At 39.9% G+C, this 26117-nt stretch overlaps 1 protein-coding gene across 1 annotated transcript in view; it reads right to left on the bottom strand.

Annotated features, from left to right (window-relative positions):
- The window catches only part of nrxn3a (neurexin 3a), a 174826-nt gene that overhangs the window by 94322 nt on the left and 54387 nt on the right, over window positions 1–26117 (bottom strand). The window contains exon 5 of the mRNA XM_053435201.1: window positions 3258–3559. Coding sequence (XP_053291176.1) covers window positions 3258–3559 — 302 coding nt within the window. The remainder of the gene's footprint in view (window positions 1–3257; window positions 3560–26117) is intronic.

Below are 26117 nucleotides of genomic sequence, written 5' to 3' on the forward strand. Positions count from 1 at the left end.
TGAAAAATGAGAGTTATGACAAGTGTTAGTACAAAAATGGTTGTATAACCAAGTGCATTAAAGGGGAGCTGTATCAGAACAGACTTTAACAGAAGTGAGGGTGAAAAGACTGGAAAAGAAATCAGGGCCTTGTATCCCAAAGGTAAAGATGTGTCTAAACTGTCTTCTTATGTTTGTGGTGTCTTACCAGTACCAAGCCAATCGAGGACTGTTTAATGGATTTGTGAAAAAAACTCAAGAAATATAAAGGATTGGGGCCATCTATAGACAGGTGGCATTCTATATTTCTTATTGTCAATACATTCAAAAGCATCCTAATCAACAATGAATGTATACTACTAACAAGTATTGTTTGTTTATCCAAAGTCAGATATATCCTTTTTATTGTTTGAAATAGCTTCAAAAGCTCACATCATTACAGGTGAGGCAGGAACGGGTCAATGTTGGAGGAAATGTGGAGAACAGCTGGCAGATCATTTCCACATATTTTGGAGCTGCCCAGCCATTCAGCCATACTGGCAGGTGGTAATACAAGTAATACAGACTGTTTTTGGAGATGGATTTGACTGTTCCTTTTCTACAGTCTATTTGGGCAACATCGCAGCTCACCTATTGGTGAAGGACAAATATTTGTTAAAGATATTGTTAGCAGCCAGCAAGAAAGCTGTAACAAGAAAATGGCTACAGGCCAAACCCCAACAGAGACTGACTGGACAGATATTGTAACTGATATTAAAAATGGAGAGAATGACTTTTTCGCTGAATCTACGATTTGATACATTTTTGCGGTATTGGGAAAAATGGATTGTGTTTCTGACCTCACAGGATCATCCCTGATCTGTTACTGTGTAAATTGACATTTACTTCCATCAGTGTACCATCAGTTTAAATTTATAAGTGACCAACTTTTTGTTCCATTTATGTATGTATGTATGTATGTTGCAATGTATCTTTGTTTCTTAAAAAATAAAGTATAAAAAAAATAAAATAAGCTCACATCATTGAGCCAGATGAACCTACACTTTGAGTGTTAAACAGGCTGAGTTAATTATTCTTAAGATTGTAATACAGCTGAATGCCCTTAATATCCTGAAAGCTGATGTGCTGGAAATAACTATTTAAGTGTAATATGCTTAAAGCAAAATCAAACATTTTATTTGAGAGGACTCAAAGTGTCTTGTTCATTTTAAATACCAAATCAATAGGCATTTGGTTGGTTAGGAAACAATTTTTAAAAGATTCTCTCAGAAGCCATCATTAAACAAGACTTTCCCTGAAAAAGAGCGGAATCCAAAAGGCGAAAAGTGGCTACATGTTAATGGCAAATCTAAAATATGTGGACATTAACTGTGAAATGGCTCATATTAAAATTCACAAACATTTATGTTTTCAAGCTATATATTAATTCTGTAAACTATTTGAAGCGATACAGAAGCCTCCAACTTTTTTGCAGTCAGTGATCAAACTGGTTCATACTCGTCCAGTGATGGTGAAAAAGAACCCCCTGATGGCCGTGTGTTTGACTGCGGTTTACTCAAACCTATCCACAGCTGAGGAGAGGGCACCTTTATGAGTCATAGACCGACCGTGTCACAAACGGTTGTGAGAAGGTGGCGTGTTGTTGTCGTTAAATGAGCCCTGATCGTGCCCAGACAAGGTGAGTGAATAAGACGATTAGAAGCTGGCAAAGTGCTGCAGTGCTGATGAGGGGGGTGTGGTCCAGCCTGAAAACTGATGCATTGACATCTGTTCAGCTCAAAAACACACACACAAAACAATGACCCCTTTTTATTATAACAATATTCCAAGTATGATTAAGTAATGAAATCTGTATTTTTAAATAATATCATTTTAAATTAGTAAATTGTAGTCATGTCTTCCCAATCAGTAGATATGATTGAGTAAAGACTCAAATGCTCAGCTATTTTGGAAAGTTTTGAAACAATATACTATATGTGAGCTGTTTTAAAAGATTTACATCTTTGTTAAGAATGAATTAACTTGGGGCTGGCTCAGTGCCAAAGACAGGGTAGAGGTATCATGATGTGTTTAGAGATGGGCATTGTTGAGTTCCGTCTTTTTACAGGATTTGTTGACAATAACAACGCATACCTGTTCTTCTGAGAAATGTAGTTTAAAAATTAAATTGTGTTCTTGACACTATTTATAGTTGCCAACTTTTATGCAAGTCATTTAATTATTTACATTTTCTAATTACGTGGCTACTTTACATTGCAAGACTGAACTGTCCATCTTTTGGATTCATCTGTTGGATTCATCTGTTGGAGGATTCACAAGAAACAGTACATAATCCACCATTCCTTTCTGGAATTTGATCTCACTGAAATTAGGACCATATTAGAGCTGGATTCAGCTATTTCTCATGCAAACTGACAGTCCCTACTGTTCGACTGCTTCACATTAAAAGCACTCACCTAGCAATGCATAGGGTGGCTTTTATTGTGAAACAGTCGCATATGTCATAGTGCGGACCACAATCATGATTTGTCAGTAAATCAGTTTCAACCAGTGTACCCTGGAAGACGCAGGGTACACTCAGTGAGCTGTTGGATGAAGAAGCGCAGGCAACAAAGCTGCTTGTCTCCAACTTCTCAGAAGCTCATCCTCCTTTTCCTATGCTCTGTTAAGTGGAAAAAAAAAAACTAACATTATGCACAGCATGTAGTCAGACTGTAGTTGCAATTATTTTTCAAAAATGTTTTTTTTTACTTGGGGGTTTACTTGGATACACTGTGAACCGATACACCAGAAGGTCCTCTGTTGTATTCCTGACAAATTAGTTGGGACTCTGTCTGATTCTATTTACATATTAACACATACAGCCTGGAAAGTTTTACTAATGATCAGTTTTGGATAATCAGTCTTGGGTGACTACATCATATCTCCCTGATCACCCCAGAGATAGATAAGACGAAAGAAATAATGAGGAAGGAAGAGAGAATTGAAGGAAATGGAGGCCGGAAACTGTGCTCTAAAACTATGAAATATGAATTGGATGGATGGATGGATGCAGAGGTGAGAGTGGTGGAAGGACAGATAGATTGATGGATTGATGGATCGATGGATTGATTGATGGGTTGTGTGGTATGTAGGTAAGTAGGTAGTTTGGTAGGTCGGTAGATAGATAGAACTCAAATACCAGCTACTCTCATCATTAATAAGATGTGTTTTAAGGAAGCTTCAAACCTAATTACTCCATACACATTTTCAAATCATGCACCAACTCTGGGCCTTACCTGTCTGAGGTTGCGGGTCACTTTGACATCATGCCACGAGTTGTCATTGAACTTCCCATGGACGGGCTCCACGATGGCCTCAAAGGCTCCAGAGCCGAGGTTGATAACAAGGGAGACCGCGCCGTCCTTCAGAGCCAGGTTGACGTAGTCAGCTGATTTGCCGGTGTGAAGGATAAGGCCATTGCGCTGCCACGTCTTGAAGGAAAGAGTGATCTCATCGCTGCTGCTCTGGATGGGGTTCTGGGAGAGATCATAGCAGAAGTACTCTGAGCCACGGAAAGTGGCCACGTTCTCTTCCCTTGCTGTGGTGAGAAGAAAAAAGAGTGAAAGGTTGAGAATAGTATATTTTCAGTCCTCAGATGCAGGTTTGCATTGTACAGCCAGAGTTGGATAACTGTTCAACAATATCCATTCGTAGAGTGATAAAAAAGAGCTTTTTCAAGACTATTTTCAAACTTGTCCTCAGCATCATGGATTTATTAAAATGCAGAAACCAAATCTCTTTTTAAAGCCTATTGCTGCAGGTCCAGTTGACTTAAATCCTGTCACAGCAAGTCTCAAAACAAGTCTCAAATCCTTAAGGAAAGGTCAAAGTCAAGTTACAGTTCTTTAAAAACTGTGAGTGCTTGACAAAATATATTTATTCCTTTGTTTTCATTTTTATTGTTCTTGAATTGTATTAAATAATCAAAGTCTATTGAAACAATTATAGCACTAATAGTGTGCAGCTGTCATCATGAAAAAAAAACATTGGTCAGGTGGTGCTTAGTTCCATGCATTCACCACCATCACCCCTCAATCTCCATTCACACGAAGGTCCAAACATTACTTATTGTAGGTTGTTCCCTTGTTCCATTTATGTGATGGACTCCTGACCTCTTCACCCCATCCTTTCTATGTTGGAGAGTCTTCAGCAGCTCATCAAGCATCAATAGGATCATTGGTATACATAAAGCACATGTGTCCGGACAACATCTGTTTCTTGTGATCCGATCACAAGTGGACAAATCTGAGTTTAACTGTTTACATTCGGCATTCAAGTGCATCTCTAAAATATTGAAATCAAATATGCTGCAGTCGGCTTGAACATATATCACTGACTGCAAAACTTAGAAATGTCAAATACTTTAAGTTCATTATGAAACTGTAGCGGGTCAGGCAACATCAGTTGAGTGGGGGGTCCTTCAAAGCGGTCAAGGGCACATTTGCATCTACACTACTAAAAGAATGGGGCCACAAGTGCCTCAAACCACCTCCTAGTGTGGTCTGAGTGACTAGTGTGGGATCCAGTAACAACACGATTACACAAAATATCTTATAATATTAAAAGGACCTTGTAGAAATTAGAAATATTTCTCATTATAACTCCTTTTTTTTGTTATGACAGCAATACCCCTGTCTTCTGTATAGTGTAATTTCTTTTTCTAAATTCGAAGCTATTGTGTAGCTTCAAAGAAAATAATAAATTAGGTTTGTAAGGTTTAACCTGACCAATTACCATTATAACCCCTAATATGTACTTTTAAACAACTAAAAATGAGCAACAATTAAATAATAATCACCGTATAATTAAAATCCATCCTGACTGACTAATAGAGAGAGTCACCTACTCCAGAAAAAAATAACCTTCAGAAATGCTCAACACGTGCCAGAGAGGGATGCAGACAATGGGACAAGTACCGGGAGACTGCAGATACCTATCATCTGACAACATCAAAGGCCCTACCCTCCCACTAAAATTGGCATTTCCAGTCAAACAGATTGCTTGTGACACAGTGGTTATGCCTTTGATCAGAGAGAAGGAAAGATGGGAGGGAAGGCACATTGAAAAGCCAGCGTAGTGTGCACTGACTGTATTTGTGGCAGTGGCAGAAGAAAGAAAGGGGAAAACACTGAGAGAGATCCTAAAGGGCACCGGAGAGCTGAGAGATAACAAAGACAAATGGTCCAGTCAGGAGTCGTTACCTGTGAGATCATCTTCAATTAGCTCGCAGTCGTTTAAGCAAAAAATACTGGATTGGGGGCCAAGCTGCGGCACTAGCACAATCTAGCAGCCGCAAAGACACTGTGAGGATCTGCTTGAGCTCTGCGACTCAACCGCGACTGAAAAAAGGAGGAAAACACTGTGAAACTAAACACAAAATGGCCACAGCTTTCATCTCCTTAACACAGACACCTCCGGCACCTCTTCCACAGAGAAGACTCATCTACACACAATGCTCTGGCACAGTGTGGTGAGAGAAAGCAGTGCAGGCTTCACTGAATCATTTGAACGTCTCTGAAAGTTAGAGTTGAACATGAATCCATGATTATTTCTGTAAGACCTTAGAGACAGAGCGCTTACCTGCACTGCACCTTTTATTAACTCACATTGATTGCATATAAGCAAAATAAAGTAAAAGTGTAACCTTTGTGGCAGAATTTTTTTTAATTAGAATCAGAACGTTATTAATAGGTGGCCATGGTCATGGAGGTCTAAAGCTGCTGCCAAGTTCAGTCCAAAGATTCTAGTAAAACTACAAAAACCTTCCCAAGCTGCAATTTGGGATTTACCTTGATTAAAGAGTTGTATATAAAATGTATATTTCAATCATAAGCCATAAAAGTATTATTATGTAAATAGCTTAAAAGCCTTGAGCATCTGAGTGGCATTAGTTGGGTGGGTAACAGCCTGTCCTCCAGGTGGGGAGGTAAGCTACTGGTGGAGAAAGACGTGGTACATCGGCCATGTATGTTGATACAGAAGTTTTGTCCTATTCTCATCAAATCCATGTAGCAATAAAGCTCTCCACAACTAGCAACACAACTGTCCTTCTACAGCATTCAATGATTGGAATTCTTACCATGCTGGTCATTTCACATTCAGTTCAGAAATCAGGGTAATTACCGTGGCCACAGTGTTGTGTTTGTCCCATGGTATAGAAAAGAAGATTTTTTTGTGAGCTTGAATCAATATCTAGTGCAAGGCGGGAATGTTTCAAATGGCTAAATAACAAAATGTTGTCTAAAACTATTGATTTGCTAGCAACAGGGTAGGAGCTGGGAACCAACACCCAACCTATTATTTAACTAAAAGCCATTCTTTGGTTCCAGATGGTGTGATGCAAATGGCCAGACTGGGTACTTAAATATAGTCATTTAAAACTATTGACACACATTTGTGATTTGTGATAGTGGCTTATATGAATGTGTTGCGGTCACAGATGGGGTGTAGCAACAGGAATAAATCTGGCTCTTTGGAGAGCAGAAATAATACATTATGGGTCATATTGACAATTCCCATCCACTGCATCAATATACAATATAAATATATATATGCTTCAGAAAAGGAAATACATGTTTCCCTTATCCAATTTAAGTTTTCCAGTTTCCTCTCATCTACCTTTTGGGCTGGCAAAGTCAAACTGCATTTCATCTCCAACATCGCTCCCCAAAGGTGAGAGCGCATCCCTGCCTCTCTCTCCATCTACAACCCACTGCCAGGGGGAGTACAAGAGGAACCATGCTAGTTTATCCCTGAGGACTTGTACCTGCAGGGTTGGAATAAGAACAGTGGCCTGCTTCATACTGCAGACATGCAAAAAAAAAAAGAAGAAGCTCAGTGGCACAAAAAACTGATCAATATTGTCAAGTTACAAAAATGCCTTTGTTATGCTCTGCAATCTGCTAGATCTTTGTATACCATATGTGCACAATACTTATATACTACTGTTTTCTGGTAACTGGTGAGATATTAGAAATGTATCAGCCCGAGGTAGTGATAGCCATCTTGCTGCAATATAAAATACTAATAAACTGAGAACGCACAGAGCTTCCTTCGCACCGAAATGAGGGTGACGTGAGGAAATTGTTATCAGCTCGTAATGGTTTTAATGGCATCCGTACGCCGTTCCATTCGGAGGCTTCATTTGATGTATGAGTCCTGCGAGGGGTCATCCATAAAAATGTCAGAGGGAGGGTTGGCAGAAGGAAAAAATATGGCCACAGTAAAATTCCCTCATATTTAGGAAGGATGCTCTGGGTGGCACAGAACTGAATTCAACCTGTTTTGGTGTAAGGGTTACTTTTCAGCAGCATGTGCTATAAAGTATCACGTAACGTTTGCTCCCAGCTTTACAATTGATATTTATATTTTATTTTATCTTAATATTCCCATAGAGCATTTTCATGGTGTCCCGTCACTAACTAATGACACTTTATTGGCAGATCTGTGAGTTCAGGGACATTTGAAATACTAAATCTAAATCAGCTCAGATATTAGTATGAAGTCAGAGCCACATGTGTTTGGACTCTGACCACTTTAAGTAACTAATAAGTATATGGCTGAGATAAATAACTGAAAAGCACTGTTAAATGAATAATGTGGATTGTTTTCTGTGAATAATTAATGTTACAACTTGTCTCAGTGGCACCAGGGTAATGAATATGAATCAAATCTGTCTCTCATTCATAATTGAGTGATATCATGATTTATGATGTCTGTGTGTTTTCCTGCATATTTCTGCATGGCTGGCTGTGACAAATCAGTGTGTGGAGAGGCCATTTTGTATCTCTAATGTTGTAGATTAGTGAAGCCCTGTTCACAGTGTGAAACTCGGGTGAATACAAGTTTTAGAAAGAAGAATGGAGCCACTAAGATCCCAAAAATGTATTACTTTGGACATGGAGAAATGACAGTGTCATTCTGGGTACAAAATTATCCACTCATAGTCTGGGGTTAGTAAACCTACAATTAAATTACTCTCATGGACGACATTGATTGAATTAAGCTTAATAACATTCATGTGAGTATTGAGGTTACATTATGTTATGTTCATCTTAAATAATCGAATTATACATATACATATACATATTTAAATATATATAAACTACTGCTAATGATGCTTATCTATCTGTTATATATTATCCATCTCCATTTACTCTGAGAGTCGTGGGGGGAGCTGGAGCCAATCCCAGCATATCACAGGGTCAACATATAGAGAGAAGTCCCCAATTAAACCCGAACTGTATGTTTTGAGACTATGGGAGGAAGCAAGCGTACCTGAAGAAAACCAAACCAAACACAGGGAGAACAAACTCCACACAGAAAGACCCCACAGAACTGCAATTCAAAATGACGATGAGACATATATTTAAAATTGGTAATCTTGCTAATTTACTAACAAACGCAGATGAAAACATAACCTCCTTGGCGGAGTTTATAACAAGGCTTTAAGAGTTTTTAAAAACTTAAATCACATCAAGCTCAATGCCACAGTATGAACACAACTTAAATATTTCTTCAAACAGATAAGGATTCCATCTAGATGTCAACATATCCCAATCATTAATGAATAATGATCTTTAAAAATCGTTACAAAGGATTTAACTATCAGGCCTGAGACTGTGATTTCATCAATAATCCATCACGGCCAAACCAGTTTTATCTGAGAAACACCTCCATCAAATAATATGCACAGATTATTTAGTCTCATTAAGCCCCACATGCTAAACAGAGAGTTATAACCATCATACACACTGTAGATAAACAGACGATGAGCCAATTGGAAATTTGTATTCGGACACTTGGCTTTGACAAGGTTTTTATACACATCAGCCACGGCCACAGTCTTATGAATGTTGGGCTATGACGAAATGTCCCTCTAGACATTAGTGAATGATAGAATACCCACTCTCTTTCTATTTAAAGTTGTCACCTTACAATGAGCTTAGAAGCCCAGGTGTGGGTTGTCACATATCACTACTAACTTTTAAATTAGTCTAGAATCTAGGCTCAGGTGAAAGATAATTGTATCCGTTTATGCTGCTGTGAACCACAATCTGTCTATTTCACAAACGTACGTATTTCCACCACTTATCAACAATAATCCCTTTCAAAGTAAAAGCACTCCAGCGTTTCACTTTCTAAATCCATCGTATAAGCTAATTTGGTTGTGAGTGGTCAGTGAGCCTAGACCCACAACATGCCAAAGCACGCTGAAATGCATTTTCATGGACAATCTACAAGCCTCACACTGATCAGCACTGGACTGTTTATATCCTACTTCTCCAAGCATACTCTTCAAGACCATGTTCAGTCCTAAAAGCTCATTTTGCAAACATTTCCCAGTTCAGTATAATTATATAAATTACAAGTACTATTACTATGTCACTAGTAACCGTCACAAGGTGGCCACTGGCTGACTAATCAATCAACACTGCCCATTCTAAAACTATCTTGTATTCCCTTTATAACTGCACCTCTTTCTCTACAACTCTTTCCTAAAATGGCGTCCAGTGGACGTGGATCTGAAAATGGTGGCTTGGTGTTTCACTATGAAAAGGTAAAACCTACACTTTCCATAAGAATTACCTATGTGAACTTAGTGCCTCACACAATATACTGGCATTTAATATACATAATAAATGCCAGTATATCCAATCAGACAGCAGAGTATTTCTCATCAATCTGTTCTCATGATGACTTTGCTAGACGTTGTTGCGATCGTAATATTTTAACACTGCAGTGAAGCAGAGTTTGGATTGACAGCAATAGTGTTTATGGGCTGTGATTAAATTCCTGTTTCATAAAGTTCAATCGTCTGACAAGAAAAATAGAAAAAATGTAAGAACAATTAAAATTGAATTTGGCTTCATTAGATCATAGGTGTCAACAGAGGGCGGGAGGACACTGAACTGAGCTGTAACAGGCTGGAATAACCATTCATGTGTGTGTGTGTGTGTGTGTGTGTGTGTGTGTGTGTGTGTGTGTGTGTGTGTGTGTGTGTCGCGTAAACGTTACTGTTTGACAGCAAAGTTAAGAACTCTGTCATAATTTGTTTGATTATAATTTAGTGATCAAGTGTTTTAAAGGTTGATATAAGTGATCTCACAGCTAAGTTTTTCATTAATCTGTTTTTGTGTTGATTTTGCTTGACAACATCTTGACAAATACTGATGTGGTTGTAATGTGCAGTTTATATATTTATTTATGGTTTATTTGATATGGACTGATACTACGTATTTAGAAAAACTGAAAATAGCTGTGTGAAGTACAAGTGTTTCTGGCAGATGCTAATTTGCAACACATGCCTCTAGAAGGGCTTTAATGAAACGATTAGAGTAAACAAAGAGACAAATGATAGAGAGAGATTAAACAGGGTAATAAAAAGATGACAATATACACTAAAGCACCCATTCAAACATTACATATTTGACATGGGTAGAAGTTTGCTGCTGAATTAACCAGGATTTGGTGGCTAATTGAAAAAGAGTGGCATAAAGATAAAATAATTGAAAAAAATTATCAACTATATTGATATATTGTTTTTTTCTCTATGTCCTTTTTCTGGCTCTGTAATTTTAAAAGTGGTGACGTTTTTGCATTACATATGAAGTTATCAGGACTTTGCTCATTTCACTTCAGACATTACTTTCCCAGAAGCAGCATGGGTCATTTGTTCAAGCAGGGGATGACCTGAGTCTCTCCTAGTGTTGTCCATTACCTCTCCATCTTTCCTTCTCTGAGCCACTCACCCCTCATTAGACAGTCAATCTCTCACTGAGCCTGACCGCTCAAGACACCTCTTCATCTCCACCCACTCCTCTTCAACATTAGCAACGGAAAATTTAGAAAAAACTATGATATGTTTCATCACCATATGCTAGGAAATATGTGTATGGCATATTCCGAATCATCTTTGCTGTTGACAACAGTTCTTTTTAATTTGTATTAGGAAAACTATCAAGTAAAGTCCTCATAAAAAGACTTGGATTTGAATACATATGAATAAAAAAAAAGGTCACATTATGGTTCACTGTACAGACCACTGCCAACTTTAAGCTACACTCAAACACTTATAAGCCTCTTGACAGGATCATTGATTGATTGTATTTATCTATGCAGTCAGCAGGAATTCAATAAAGCTTCAGTTTAATAATTTACCGGGTATAAATATGTTTCAATCAACTAAGATGGGTGTTTACAGCAAATAGTTTAGGTCATAATTTCACTGTCTCTTCCAAAATCAATTTGACAAACCTTGGCACTATTTTTTTATTTGCCAACTCTCTTACTCCACATTTTAACTGTGTTATGATGTAACCATGTTCTCAGATCACTGCTATCTTCGTGATGTGCATTATGTTAGAATACAAGATGAGAATAATGGTAAGGCTACCAAAACTGGACCCAGGGTCCATTAAACCAAGTTCAAACTTTGAAAGTATTCATATCGATGTGTAGGTCAAACTACATACTACGAATTGCTGTTTTGTGAGCGGGAGTCCACAAATTGTTGTTGTTGAATATAAGTTTGAATTAATATGCACTGTTCCATTAAAATAAACACATTTGAATTATCCCCAAAGTCCTAAATTTGGCAAGTTACAAATGTTTAAATAGCTTGAAAGTGCCTATAATGGCCTTTACAATCTTGCTATACACTTGACATTGTCATATAAATGTAAACCACTGAAAATGCTCTCTATAATACGATTCTTGGATTCTCCCTCCTAGGGTGGAAAGTGTTGATGAGAAGTGAATGAGACACGTGGGGGTGGGGGCAAAGTAAAACAGCATGTATGCCCTTGGCTGCACATCACCAGCGTATCCAATAGAGGTGTTCGCCCACACCATCAGAGTAGAGTGGGCTCAAGTATAAGAAGTGGACACAGTAGAAAAGGCACAAAATGGCTGCTTTGTCCAATCATTTGTACCTCACATTGGTTGCATAAACACATATGAGGAAGATTTTTACATTGAAATTAAATGAGCTTACAATTCCAGGTTAATGTCTCTACCTAGAGAACCACACTGTGTTTCTAAAATACTGTACATAAAACACAAAAAAGCAGTACAACTCAGGCTGGGAAAACAGTTGGAGTATTGTCTCTGGACCCTGGCACTGTAGCTTGTGCTGCGGACACATCTACAGGAAGCTAGAATCTATGAACAGATTCTCAGAGTGAATATGCAGAATCTGTAGGTGGGGGACAAAATATTAGAGCCAGACACCTTCTGGTTTCCATTTATAGTTTGACCATTCATTTTTGAGCATATACAATGATGCTGTTTTAGAATGGAATAACTATTACACATCTTGATACCTATGTGACATGTTTCCTATATTTTTCTTTTCCTCAAGATGATATCAGATGAAATATTCAATAATGGATTAGTCCATCTTTCAGTCCTTTCTCACAACAATGTTGTCTGTGAGGTTCTGCTCCAAACCCATTGGTCTCCATGCTTATAGCTTCCTGCTCAATGTAGTTTCTACCAGAAATAACTCAAACCGGAAGAAATCCAGGAAGGAGAAAGCGCTACCAGACTCTAAAGGCCAATGTATGCTTCTCCGAGTCTGTTACGGACGGATGGACGGACGGATCGTACGGACACTTTTTGATTTAAAGTTCTCCGGTGCTGAAACTATTGTGCGCCAGAACAGTAGGTGGCGCAACGGAAGACGAGCTTAGAGAAGCCTACCTCATGAGTTCTCAGAAGAAGTCCACGTTCATTATTTACCTTCTCCCGGCTTTTCACACACACAGTGTACGATGGTAAATAAATAAAATAAAGTGACACCCAGCGGGTCATAATGCTTATATTATCGTTTCTTAGCGCAGCGGTTCCCCAGTCTTGTTTCTGAACTGTGTTTCTAATTCCACTACTTGAAGCTACATGGAAGCAGCTAGCTTCCCCTCCAGCTTCCACACACAGTCAGCAGGGACTCCCGATACTAACTACTGCCAAGTGTTTGCTTCTAACCTGACGGTGTTTGAGAAACAGTGTCATGATAGCCGTGGAATTAAAGTCGTCACAGCATGTTTTTCACAGATACCGCCGCAGTTAGCATGGTGGCTAGGACGCTAGCGCCGTTATGAAAGTTTGTTTTAACCGTATGTGACCGTACACACATGCCGTCAGGGCTCTAACCAGCCACCGTCAGCCGGACAACTCCGCTGGCTTAACACACTTGTCACATTAATCGTAGAATCGTAGTTGTGTTTGGGTTTATTGTTATATAGGAAATGAAACAGGAAGTTAGAGGTCCTGAAATGCTGTCGTTCCGAAATGCTGTCGTAAGCGGACCAATCACAGCCAATGGCTATCCGTAGGCTCTCTGCCATGCCGAAGTGTAGTTAGAAAAATCAGAGCTGCACGAAGAGCTCTCCGTGGAGCCTGGAGAGGAGGTTCCACGGCAAAGAAGGCGGTCCTATCTGTCCGTGACCGTCAAAACGGAAAAGCATACATTGGCCTTTAACTCTCTCTACTCAGATACAAATTATTAGAGTTACGCCACCAAACCCTCAGAAGCCGGCTGAGTTTGTGCCAAGCAGCTGCCCTGTTGGGGCATTTTCATAGCCAGCTAATACAAATTTGCCAGATCTTTTTTATCTCTTGGCATTCGAAGCATTTTGTTCATTGACACATCTTTTCAATTATAGTTTCAAGACTACAGTGAAGGGGAAGTTAAAGGTAAGGGAGCATAACACTAATATGGATCCCCTAAAAAATCCTCTAAGTATCAGCAGTGATGTTGTACTTATACTCAATTTGACCTCTATGTAACTGCTATGTGATGACCCCTGCCCACCTTCCTGTCATCCTGCTTCTGTCTGCATTTCAGCTGTCCAATAGATTTGGCAGGGATTATCTTGACTAACTGGTAACACAAACAGCACACTGTAACACACAGTGTGCTGTTGGTGTAAGACTTTGCAGACAGTCTCTCTATACCACGGTTCCTGTAAGGAGGAGTATATGTGGCTTTAGTTCAATCAATCAATCAATCAAACTTTATTTGTACAGCCCATATTCACAAATCACAATTTCTCTCTTAGGGTTTTAACAAGGTGTGACATCCTCTGCCCTTAACTCTCAACAAGAATCAGAAAAATCTATGTCATTTTTTTTTAACAGGGTAAAAAGAACGTAGAAACCATAGAGAGAGCCACATGTGAGGGATCCCTCTCCCAGGACGGACAGAAGTGCAATAGATGCAACTTGTAATCAATAACATCAGAAAGATAAGAGTAACAGTCCTTCTCATATGTCAGTACAATGTTTTTATGTGTTTTAAATGTGAATTGTGTATGTTTAGCCCTGTTGAAGAAGATTTTCATTCACTGATAGGACAGATGATAAACATTAGCTATCCGTCTATCTTTCTATTATTTATTTACTTTATTTATTTTTCATGCACTCACAACATTTACATCTACAAGTCCACTCTCATGCGCAATCGACATAATTTTGACGTGAATTTAAATATTTTAGTTCGATTGATAGATTTTCTTTTAAATGCCGAAAATGTTATGCTGCCTATGACATGGCCTTAGTGTTATGGAAGTTTCCTGAAAGCTTTTGAAAGGAGAACTAAGGCAGCATCTGATGTCTTATGGAGAAGGTGGGACAATATACAAAGCTGACAGGTTAACATGAGCAATTGTCACCACCAAGTCTGAAGATGTCTTCCACAGCATCAACATACAGTGCCTTGCATAAGTATTCACCCCCCTTGGACTTTTTCCCATTATGTACTGTTACTAACTGGAATTCAAATAGACTTAAATAAACTTTTTCCCGTTTGATCAACAAAACATGCATAGTACTTTGGAGGTGCAAAATAAATTTTATTGTGACACAAACAATAATGAGAACAAAAAAGTTGACATCTGTTGGGTGCATAAGTATTCACCCCCCTGTGTCAATACTTGGTAGAACCCCCTTTTGCTGCAATTAAAGCTGCAAGTCTTTTGGGGTTTGTCTCTACCAGCTTTGCACATCTAGAGATGGAAAGGTTTGTCCATTCTTCTTGGCAAAAAATATGAAGCTCAGTCAGATTGGATGGAGGCCGTCTGTGAACCGCAATCTTCAAGTCTTGCCATAGATTCTCTATTGGATTGAGGTCTGGGCTTTGACTGGGCCATTTTAAGACATTAACATTCTTTAATCCAAACCATTCCTTTGTAGCTCTGGCTGTATGTTTAGGGTCATTGTCCTGCTGGAAGATGAACCTCCGCCCCAGTCTCAAGTCTTTTGCAGACTGCATCAGATTTTCTTCAAGGATTTCCCTGTATTTGGCTCCATCCATCTTTCCCTCTATTCTGACCAGTTTCCCTGTACCTGCTGAAGAGAAGCATCCCCACAGCATGATGCTACCACCACCATGTTTCACTGTTGGGATGGTGTGCTCAGGGTGATGGGCAGTGTTGGGTTTTCGCCACACATAGCGTTTTGCATTGAGGCCAAAAAGTTCAATTTTGGTCTCATCTGACCAGAGCACCTTCTTCCACATGTTTGCTGTGTCTCCCACATGGCTTCTGGCAAACTCCAAACGGGATTTTTTATGGATCCCTTTCAACAATGGCTTTCTTCTTGTCACTCTTCCATAAAGGCCAGATTTGTGGAGTAGACGACTAATAGTTGTCCTGTGGACAGATTCTCCCACCTCAGCTGTGGATCTCTGCAACTCCTCCAGAGTAACCATGGGCCTCCTGGTTGCTTCTCTGATTAATTTTCTCCTTGTCCGACTCTTCAGTTTGGGTGGACGGCCTCCTCTTGGTAGGTTTGCGGTTGTGCCATATTCTTTCCATTTTCTTATGATGGATTTTATGGTGCTCAGAGAGATGTTCAAAGCTCTGGATATTTTTTTATAACCTAACCCTGCTTCATATTTCTCCACAACTTTATCCCTGACCTGTTTGGTGAGCTCCTTGGTCTTCATGATGCTGTTTGTTCAGTAATGATCTCCAACAAACTCTGAGTCCGTCACAGAACAGGTGTATTTATACTGAGATTAAATTGCAGACAGGTGGACCCTATTTACTAATTGTATGTCTTGTAAATGTGACTTGTGAATGCAATTGGTCACACCAGATCTTTGTTAGGGGTTTCACAGTAAAGGGGGTGAATACATATGCACTCAACACTTTTCAGATTTTTATTTGTAAATAATTGTGAAATCCATGTAATATTTCCCCCCACTTCCAAATGATGCACTATTTTGTGTTGGTCCATTACATAAACTCACAATGAAATAAATTTTAATCTGTGGTTATACCATGACAAAATGTAGAAAAGTCCAAAGGGGGTGAATACTTATGCAAGGCACTGTATATCTCCCTCTACTTGCGTCACCCATTCTTACAGCACATCCATGAATGGCAAGATTTGCTTTCACTCTCTATGTTTCATGTAGGAGGTGGCATCCTATTGGATAGTTAAGCCAAACACATGCATACCCAAATCACATTGTGTCCTTACGTCTTTCCACTGGTGAAATAAGCAAAAGAGTTGGAGTTTGGTGACTGTCTGTCTGGGGCATCTGAGTTAGATATGAAAGTACCTGTGCATAGACATTACAATGTACTGTTAGTTGGCCCTTTATCTATAACCTGACCTTGGGTACTGCTTCGAGAGAGAAGGGAGTATCTGTTGAACTAAATGGCCCCACTCCTCCAATGCTGTACAGAAGATATATACACTGTATACATAATATATAGTGGCATATATCTGTGTGGATGGTAAAAAAATTCCTCAATACTTAAATATCAGGGTTGTGACAACTTGAAGAATAAACCTGTTTGAAGAAAGCATCCATTTATGTCTATCATTCCACAAAAGCATGGAATTACATTTTTCAAGTTTATCTCAATACAATATTCATATGTCACAAGTACAAGATGCCCTCATACCAAGACCCCAATGTAAGAGCCTGTTTTGTGTGAGAACACAATCAAAAGTACAGCTGAAGCTGACATTGGACAAAATTAGACAAATCAATAGAGTATCTCCCAAAGCCACAGGGCCAGATTTACTAAGGCAATGTAAAGAATGACCCATAGGTCATCTGCGACACCAGCTTAGACTACAGCCCATAATTTTTTCCTTTTTTTTCTTTTTTTTACAACAAATTCTGTACAGACAGGAGGTCAAAGTGGATTGATGGGATGGACTCATGAGTAGGGTGACCATACGTCCGTATTTCCCGGGACATGTCCGTATTTCACGTCCTGTCCCGGGTGTCCCGGGTTATTTTTAGAAAGTGAGGAAATGTCCTGGTTTTTAAAATTACCTTCTTTGGACCATTACATTTACATGCACTAGGGCACTGCCCACGGCGCTGCGTGCGACGTAGCCTAATCCCCGCCCCTATGCTGTCAGCCCTACGTGACTGTCAGTCATACGCAAGCAACATGCCGAAGCGCAAGTGCTCGTTTACCGACGAATTACTAAAGAGTTTCCCGGCTTTCAGACCGGGTCGAGACAAATGGGAAGCCTTGTGCACAGTGTGCAAAGCAGGCACATATGTCTCGGTGTCCAATGGAGGTGCAAGAGATCTGAAAATCCACCTGGACACCGAGAAGCACAAAACAGCTGTCCGAGGCGAGGGTAGTGCTAGCTCGATCACACAGTACTTTCTCAGACCAGGGAACGAGGATGCAGTGAATGCAGCGGAGGCTGCATGGTCATTTCACACAGTGAAACACCACAACAGTTACAGATCCATAGGCTACCTGATTGTAAATTAGCTCATTTGTTATTTATTTTAATTATTTTCAATGATTGTAAATCAGCTCATTGGTTAATCCCCCCCCCCCCCCATAGCCCTACAAAACAGACTTTATTTTGTTCATAACTGAGGCTAAGTGAGTGTTATTTCGAGTTCAGAGTTATTGATAGTGAAGTGAAGGATGTTAAGATGCGACATTATTTCTTTCATTGTGCTGTTCATTCATTACAGGAATTGTTGACTCAAGCATTTTGAATAAATACATTTTGAATAAAATTATCATTTGTTATTGGAGTTATTGTTATTGACTTTTACTGAAAAGCATTTTTAATAAACCAACTGTAAATATCTTGTTCTATCTATATAATATAATATACCGGTATAATTGAATAATAATAAAATACTATTAAAGCAGCAGCATCCTCCACATGACCGCCCACCCCCCAGCCACCCCCCCCCCCCCCCCCCCCGCCCCACCTTCAACCCCCCCCCACCGACAAGGTGTCCTGGTTTTCCCAAATGAAAATATGGTCACCCTACTCATGAGGATGTTCTCTGTTCAAATCTGTAGCCATCATTGTTTCTTCTTTCCATGACCCTTTCAGAACCTATAACGCTTGATGGTGGGCGTGTCTAATACTTGTTAAAACCTATGAGATTAACTGTGATTTGTGAATATGGGCTATATAGATACAGATGGACAACTTGAAAATATAATACCTAATAATGACACAGCGGGTGCTGGAGTGGAGGCACAACTGCATTGGGTAATGTTGGTGTAGATAAAAGCAGTCATGTAGCCTAAATTCTGCACACACACATACACACACACACAAACACATGCAGAGGCAGGGACACACAAAAAGGAAGTCATTACACACCCCAGTGAGTGCGTTATGATCTCACACCTGCTAAATGATAGCTTCTGGTGCTCAGATGGCAACAAAGAAAAGGAGCCACCAAGCAGGAGATGAAGAAGATTTCTGCAGGCGCCAAATTAAACCTGGGATGTCAACATAAAGACATTGGTGCCTCACGTGCATATGCATGGATGAACACATACACACGCACACACAAACACTCACACACACATTTAAACACTGAAACATTACTTGGATTAGAACATATATATGGTGTAAAACTTGAAAATCGCTTCATTTGTTTTTTTCTACCAACACCTCATTGAGACATTAGTCTGATTATTATTATATTTTAGTGTGTGTGTGTGTGTGTGTGTGTGTGTGTGTGTTTGTGTGTGTGTGTGTGTGTGTGTGTGTGAGTGCCATTAACTAGAGCCATGCTAAAATGGCTGTTTCTGCACACTTTGGTGCCCTGGGCCAGGCGTCCGCCAGCACCAGGCGATTCATCAGAAAATGTTATGCCTTTTTTAAATGAAACTTTTACTATTATTCAACTTCTGCTCTGTGTGATGTCATCAACATCATTTGTCAGTAAGTATCGGCCTTTACACAAACCCTGCTCCATTTTTATGTCACAAACTGAGCTGCAGGCATCATGACTGACCTGATGTTTTATTATTCACTATTTATTTCAACACAATAATTTTTCTTTATGACGCACAATGCACACTTTGGGCAAGTGATAGAGCAATCGAGATGTTTTGCAGCTGACTAGCTCACATTAAAAGAAAACATTGTACTGGTTTCCTCTAATATATTGTAATATGTCCCGTAAAGCCCACAAAGAGAGGATGCCAGTGCGGATCTGTGGCAGGAGTGGTGGGTGTATTGGAATTGGCGGGTGTATCTGAAGGGCCTTGATACTGCTGCTCCTCTCCATTATGACTGTTGTGCAGTTATGTTGTCACCTCAAGATGGTAGCACCTAAATCTGAGATATTTTCTCATTTATTAAAAAATGCCTAAGACATATTTAATTTATCCCAGTTGTAAGCAATATAGACAGCTATATGGCTAGATCATATTTATGATTGTAAGTGCGATTTATTACTTGTTTATCACTTGTTTATTACTCTGTTACTATGCGTATAGTTTTGACATATGTATTTCTTGCATTTGATGCATGTATACTGAGTCTTCCTGTCCATCTTGGGTCCACCCACATCGCAGCGATTCTTTTTGTTGCTACATGGGTTGATCCATTTCCTTCCACCTCTCTCTAAATCTACACTGGCCCTCCACATTAATCCCATCTATAATGATTTTCTGCATGGCATTGGGGATGAAGAGTTCAAAAGAAGACTTGATTTCTTGCACATGAGTAACTGCGATCCGTGTTGGCCCTGGGTACATCTTATCACATTGGCGGCCATGCGGGTGGCTTGTTCCTTAGACAAAAAGACCATTCAATTTCACCATTTTTTGACATCCATATTTCTCCACTGACTGGCTGTTTTGCCAGTGGATGGCTGCTGACAGACTGGTCCTGTGGCTGGCTGCTTTCTATTGGAGCTGACTGATGTCAATCTCATCCTCTTCCTCAAGCTCACTGTCAGACTCTGAATTGACAAAAATGGGATCCTCATATTCTGAAAACTCTTCCTCTTCATCACCTTCCAAATCTTCCAAAGCTTCTCTCTCTTCAAAAATCATTTCTAAGGCCCTCTGAGCAGAGAATCTTTTCGCTTCATCGATTGTGATAAGGAGCCACACAGGTAAAGCTATTTAATAGTTGTATCCTGCCCCCTGCTGGGATAGAGTGTGAGAAAACATAGAAGGTTCCCGCTAGACAGAGGGTAAAATGTGCAGGAATGTGCAGAGCAGAGAAGTGTAGGTGCTTAAATGTAACAATGTTCCAGCCTTGGATTAGCAAGTGCAAAAAAACGAAATAAACGCATGCATGCATAGACACTCACAAACACACACACACACACACACACACACACACACACACACACACATATACACACTAACAGCAGGTCTAGGTAGGAGGAGGACATAATTAAAAAACTACAATTCCACACTTATATTATTGACCCTGGATTCATTGGACCTGAACACCACATGTAATAGAAATGAACGTGGGTGCGGTCATTCAAAATGTGTTCTATCTTATGTTCTTCCGAGAAAATTATCAAAGGCCAATGAGTCTGAGTTGGAAATAATTATTAATCGCAACATTGTTCCTTGAGCCAATTGGTCTAACAGACGTGAACACCACACAAGGCTTAGCTCTGCTCGCATTGTTCACTGCTGCTGCTGTCATTTCATTAACTGACCAATCTTTGTAGGTATTCTACGGCCCTGCCTCCACCCACTGTATTTTCAGTGTTTTGAGTTATTGTGAATTCTTGACAGCTGCCATTAAGTTAGCAAACATCTGGACTTATTGACTACTAGACAACACCAGCATCTGTAGTGTGTTAACTCTACACACTAACATATGTTATCCTAGTGTTGATTTCGCCTGGATCATAACTAACCTGGTCTCTCACATTATGTGATTCTCATGCAGCATGGTGAGCAAATGGACACCAACAGTATGACGCTCCTCATATCAGCCACAACATCTGCTTTACTAACATCTGCTGCTCTTTGGATTTACTCCACAACTCAGACTCTCCTTAGCAGAGACGTTTTGTCACTCATCATTTGATCCAAATACCACATAAAACAAATGCTGTTTGGAAGACTGAAAAAACCTCTAGAAGAACCTCCTGTCACTATCATCGCTACCACCCTAACAAAAATAACTAACTCTTACTGTGCACATGTGCACTAACGTTGTTACCTTCAGGTCTCCTGCTGGACTGAAGCTCTATGTTGCCCCTTAGATCAAAATGTCTGAGTAAATGTAAATGACCATGATGAATGGATTTCTCTTGATGGCTGCAGATGGTATGCTCACAATTTGCAGTCAACAGCAGGAATCCATGCAGCCAACCTGCCTTGTGTCACCAGCCCATACTGCTGCTGTTTTTCATGGTGATAATAGAACAGGATATTGTCAGCATGAATGTGCAGCAGAAAAATTCGAAGAAATTATGTGAAGCAGTTATGTCAAGATTAGAAAAAGTGCTACATAATTCCAAACCAATAACTGGTTACAAATGACAATTTGTGTCACTTACTTTGGTGTGTTTGTGTGTGTGTGTTACTATTTAAGCCCAATCCTGATGAGGCTCTTAAAGTAGGAAAATCTCAAATGTTCCCATTGTTACGTGGGGCTGTTGGGGGGCTCCACGCTTCAAGCAGGCCACACCTAAATTAGTACTGTACTTGATTTAGTACGATTTTTGGTGGTAAAGACCGTGTTTCTCAATCATGATACAACATTATATCTCATCCATTTCACAGCATCTGTATAGAGGATAAATGGGGAGAGGGATATGAAGGAATGAAAAAAAATTAAGCGAAAGTAAATCCTCAGCCGCCTGTGAACTGAAAAGGCTGGTTGGTGGAGGATGGCTGATGGAGACAGGAGCGAAAGAGAAGAGGCTGGAGGGAGGGAGTAAGTACAGACGCGGGTGGTGGTAATGGGGGGGGTGAGAAGGATAACCATCAGTAATTTCAGCAGGCTGGCGGATTTCCATTTGTTCGGTTGCTTGACCAATGGTGCGTTGGGATGTGTGCACCAAACGGCGGTGTGGAACTGAAACAAAGAGCAACGGGAAGGGGGATGGAGCCACTGAAGCATTACCTCTGAGCAAGAGAAGAAAGAGGTGCTGCCATTTTGATGGCATCCAGAGAGCGGCGGCTGAGCTCACTGTGAGAGAAGGCCCCGTCGTGCTCAGCAAAAACATCAACAAAGACAACGTCATTTCACTCAGCGGAGATGATCCCATATAGAAAAATGTGAAGAAAAAAAGAATGACCGGCAGAGGCTACTGATTCACAATGTGGATTTACACGCGGCAGGAATCACTGCATCTGTACAGAAGAATAGACTGAAAGTTGTCTCCTCGACTCGACAACAGAGAGCTTTCCTGCACCTCAGTGAGCAAGCACACTGCCTGATTCTCAGCAGCTCTGGACAGACTAGGACATTTCTTGTTTAAACAAAACACCAGTCTCTGGCGTTGTTGGATTATGATTCATTTTTCAGCTGTTTTTAATAGTTGTTAATGAGTGCTTTGTTGTGTCATCATCAAAATCATGAGGTCACTGAAAAGCACTTAAAAGTCAGTGGCATCACATGCAGCACGTTTGGCTACACTTTGTTCACAATAACTCAGGCATAAATGACCAATTTGTCTAGTCAAAATAAATAAAAGTTAATTTAAAGGTTATATCCAGACCATGTATGAACTAAGGATTTCGGATATTGAGTATAAATCTAGCCCAGTAGTCCTCAGACAGACCTATTACTTGTATTACGTGTATACGCAGTGTACATTTATACATATATGTATAACCCCCCATTTTTTCTCCTCTACAAAGGTTTCATCCTGTGTGTGTGTGTGTGTGTGTGTGTGTGTGTGTGTGTGTTTGTGTGTGTGTGAGACAGAATGTGTGAGGGCGTGCATATGAACAAGGCATCCATGTGTACATGTATGTATGTACACATGTGGGCATCTTCCCACCTATACAGAAGCAACGGATCACTGTATCTCTTCTCTCTCTCTCACTCTCACACACCCACCCACCCACCCACCCACCCACACACACACACACACACACACACACACACACACACACACACACACACACACACACACACACACACACACACACACACACACACACACACACACAGACATAACTCTCTGAAGCATGAAAACAAGGATGACTTAGTCCCAGGGGGCTTTTCATTTACTACCCAACATAATGCCACATCCCAAACCCCCGCTCCCAATCACACACACACACCTACACTCCTCCTTATTGGCTATTATCTGGGCTGTCGGAGCCAGTGTTGATACCTAATGAAGGGCCACGGTTGCCATTTCTCAGCTGACTGTCACCATGGTTACAGAACAGAGAGGGAGGAGGAGGAAATTGGGGAGGACCGGGGGGGCACTCTGATCGGGAGAATAAGAGATGAGGAGAAGTGACTGAATGCAGAATCGTATTTGATGTATTTGTTTTTACTGCTTGTTCTTGAAAACAGATTTTTCCTTGAGTGGCAACATATCAATAAAGACTAGAGCTGATGGCAGAGGACTCCTGACACGTCAAAAACAGCAACTGTGACGAGTGGTGGTTCAAAGACAATACATCTTAAGAGACCATTTCATTTAACCAGCTCTCTTAACAAATAATTTACTAAAAGAATGTGTCTGACCCTAACCTAATTATTACCACATTGGTCTTACATCTTTCGTTCAGACTATCAACTATGTCTGTGAAATAGCTGAGGGGCTAGGACAGGAATAACAAAAATACTTCTAAGATTCACATTGAAAAAACTTCAAAACACACAAATCTTTGCAGCGTTCTGTCAAGTGGTGGTGCAGCAGGCAGAGCCAGGAAGTGACGTATTAATTCCACTACGGAGATCATTTCTTTTTGTTCATTCAGTAGATCATCACGGTCTGCCCATATCATCATAAGCTCTCTCGGCATCTTCTTTCTTTTAGCCTGAACCAAGGCCTTACGTTTTCTAAAAAGATCCAACATGTTTTGTAAAAGGAATGAAATATAGTGTGAAGAAATGTTTATTTAGAAGAAATGTCATGTTCAGGTGAGAATTCTATCTGCTTGATTTTGAAATTCAACACTCCTTGTCCTTTGTTGTTATCTGTTCAATAATTATTAATCACTGACTGATCTTAACTGGTCTCCAAAAATGTACCTCTTTTACACTTAAATTAATACAAGGTTTAAGCAGGCTTTCTAAATGGGGGTAAACCAGTTAAGAAAAAGGCGATTGACTACTTTAAGAGTTATGATCAATGTCAAAAATGCACTTGAAACTGAGAAGTTCTCTCACCTCAGTGTCTTGCAGAGTTGCACTTGCATATTGTTCCCAAGATGTAAAATACTACACAAACATGGTACACAAACATTCACTGCTATATATGTGCCAATGCAAGTGAATGCATTAGGCGTTATAACATCATGTAGAGTGGACCATCAGCATCCAGACTCCCAAAATAAATTGTGAGAAGAAATTAGCCGGGGTGTCATGTTTCCATCGCTGCTGATCTGATTCAGAGCCGAATAAAACCTGTGTCTACTGCAAAGTCATTTGAGTGAATGTGGATTGTGTCCCTTCCCTTTGAGGACAAAAGCCAGTGATTGTTGGTGGGATTTTTGACTAGTGGAAAAGGAGCTTGAGAGAGAGACAAGGCGCTACACGAGCTGTTCCTCCACTAACAGTCACCATTTCTGTATGAGTTGTAATCAGGCTCAGCTGATGGACAGTTTGTCCTTTACCCAAAAGACATAATTGCATTTTGAGAGAGACAGATGACACGCAGGCCACATTAATCACAACTCTAAACTCATTTCTGAAGGACAGTTGTAAGGTGCTGGGCTACAATTCCACACAGTGTCTCCACGCAGGAGCGTTCGTCTCCAGCAATGAGATGTGGCAGGCTTAATACTGCATGCTCACTGTGGCCTAATGAGAAGAGGCTCAGGTCAGGATGATGAGACGCCTGTCAGCCTCCGGTGGACAGCAAAAGGCTTTGTGTGCATGTGTTTTTGCGTGTGTGTGTGTGTTTGTGAGCATGTTCCTATTTGTCTATGCTACGTCTAGGGGTATTTTGGCTGGTCCTCATAAATTTCCAGTTGTTCTACTGTCATGTTTGAAATTAATTTTGTTAAATTTGGGGTTATACATTTAGTTGTAATGTTTAGGGCATGCATTATTTAGCCGATGGAAGGCACTTAATTATTCGGCTAATAGGGAACGTTACTATAACATTTCCTAAAAGCTCTAATCGTGTTTTAAATAAAGTGTTTTAATTTAAGGTTCAAGGTACATTTAAAATTCCATGGCATAATAATCCAACTATCATCCCTGTAATGGACTGGTGAGCTGTTATCACTTAACATTCTTATCATCTCCAAACATTTTAAGAATGTTTTACGAGAGTGTTGTCCAACAAAGAACATCCAAAAAACATGTATAAATAATAAAAATATTTTTAAGATATTGCATGAAAACTTTTCTCATAAAAGATTTGGTCTCAATATATTTCCTGAGAGATCCAATCACAAGAAGACATCTTAACGTTTGTTCCTGTGACCACTTGAGGTCGGTTCGCACTTCTCGCCTCAGTGTGAGAACTAGAATGGCACATACCTCTGCCAAGTCCCAGCAGTCACATTATGAAAACACATTTAAATTCACTAGGTCCATTTTTATTATGACCTGCTCCAAATTGCGCACACTTATAAATATCACCCTAAACATGTCTGATTTTATAAAGTCAAGATTAAAGATATTATTCTTTGAGAAATCAACAAAAACATTGAAAAATACTGAAACAGAGT

This window comes from Pleuronectes platessa, chromosome 11 (genome assembly GCF_947347685.1).
Source record: "Pleuronectes platessa chromosome 11, fPlePla1.1, whole genome shotgun sequence".
Taxonomy (NCBI): domain Eukaryota; kingdom Metazoa; phylum Chordata; class Actinopteri; order Pleuronectiformes; family Pleuronectidae; genus Pleuronectes; species Pleuronectes platessa.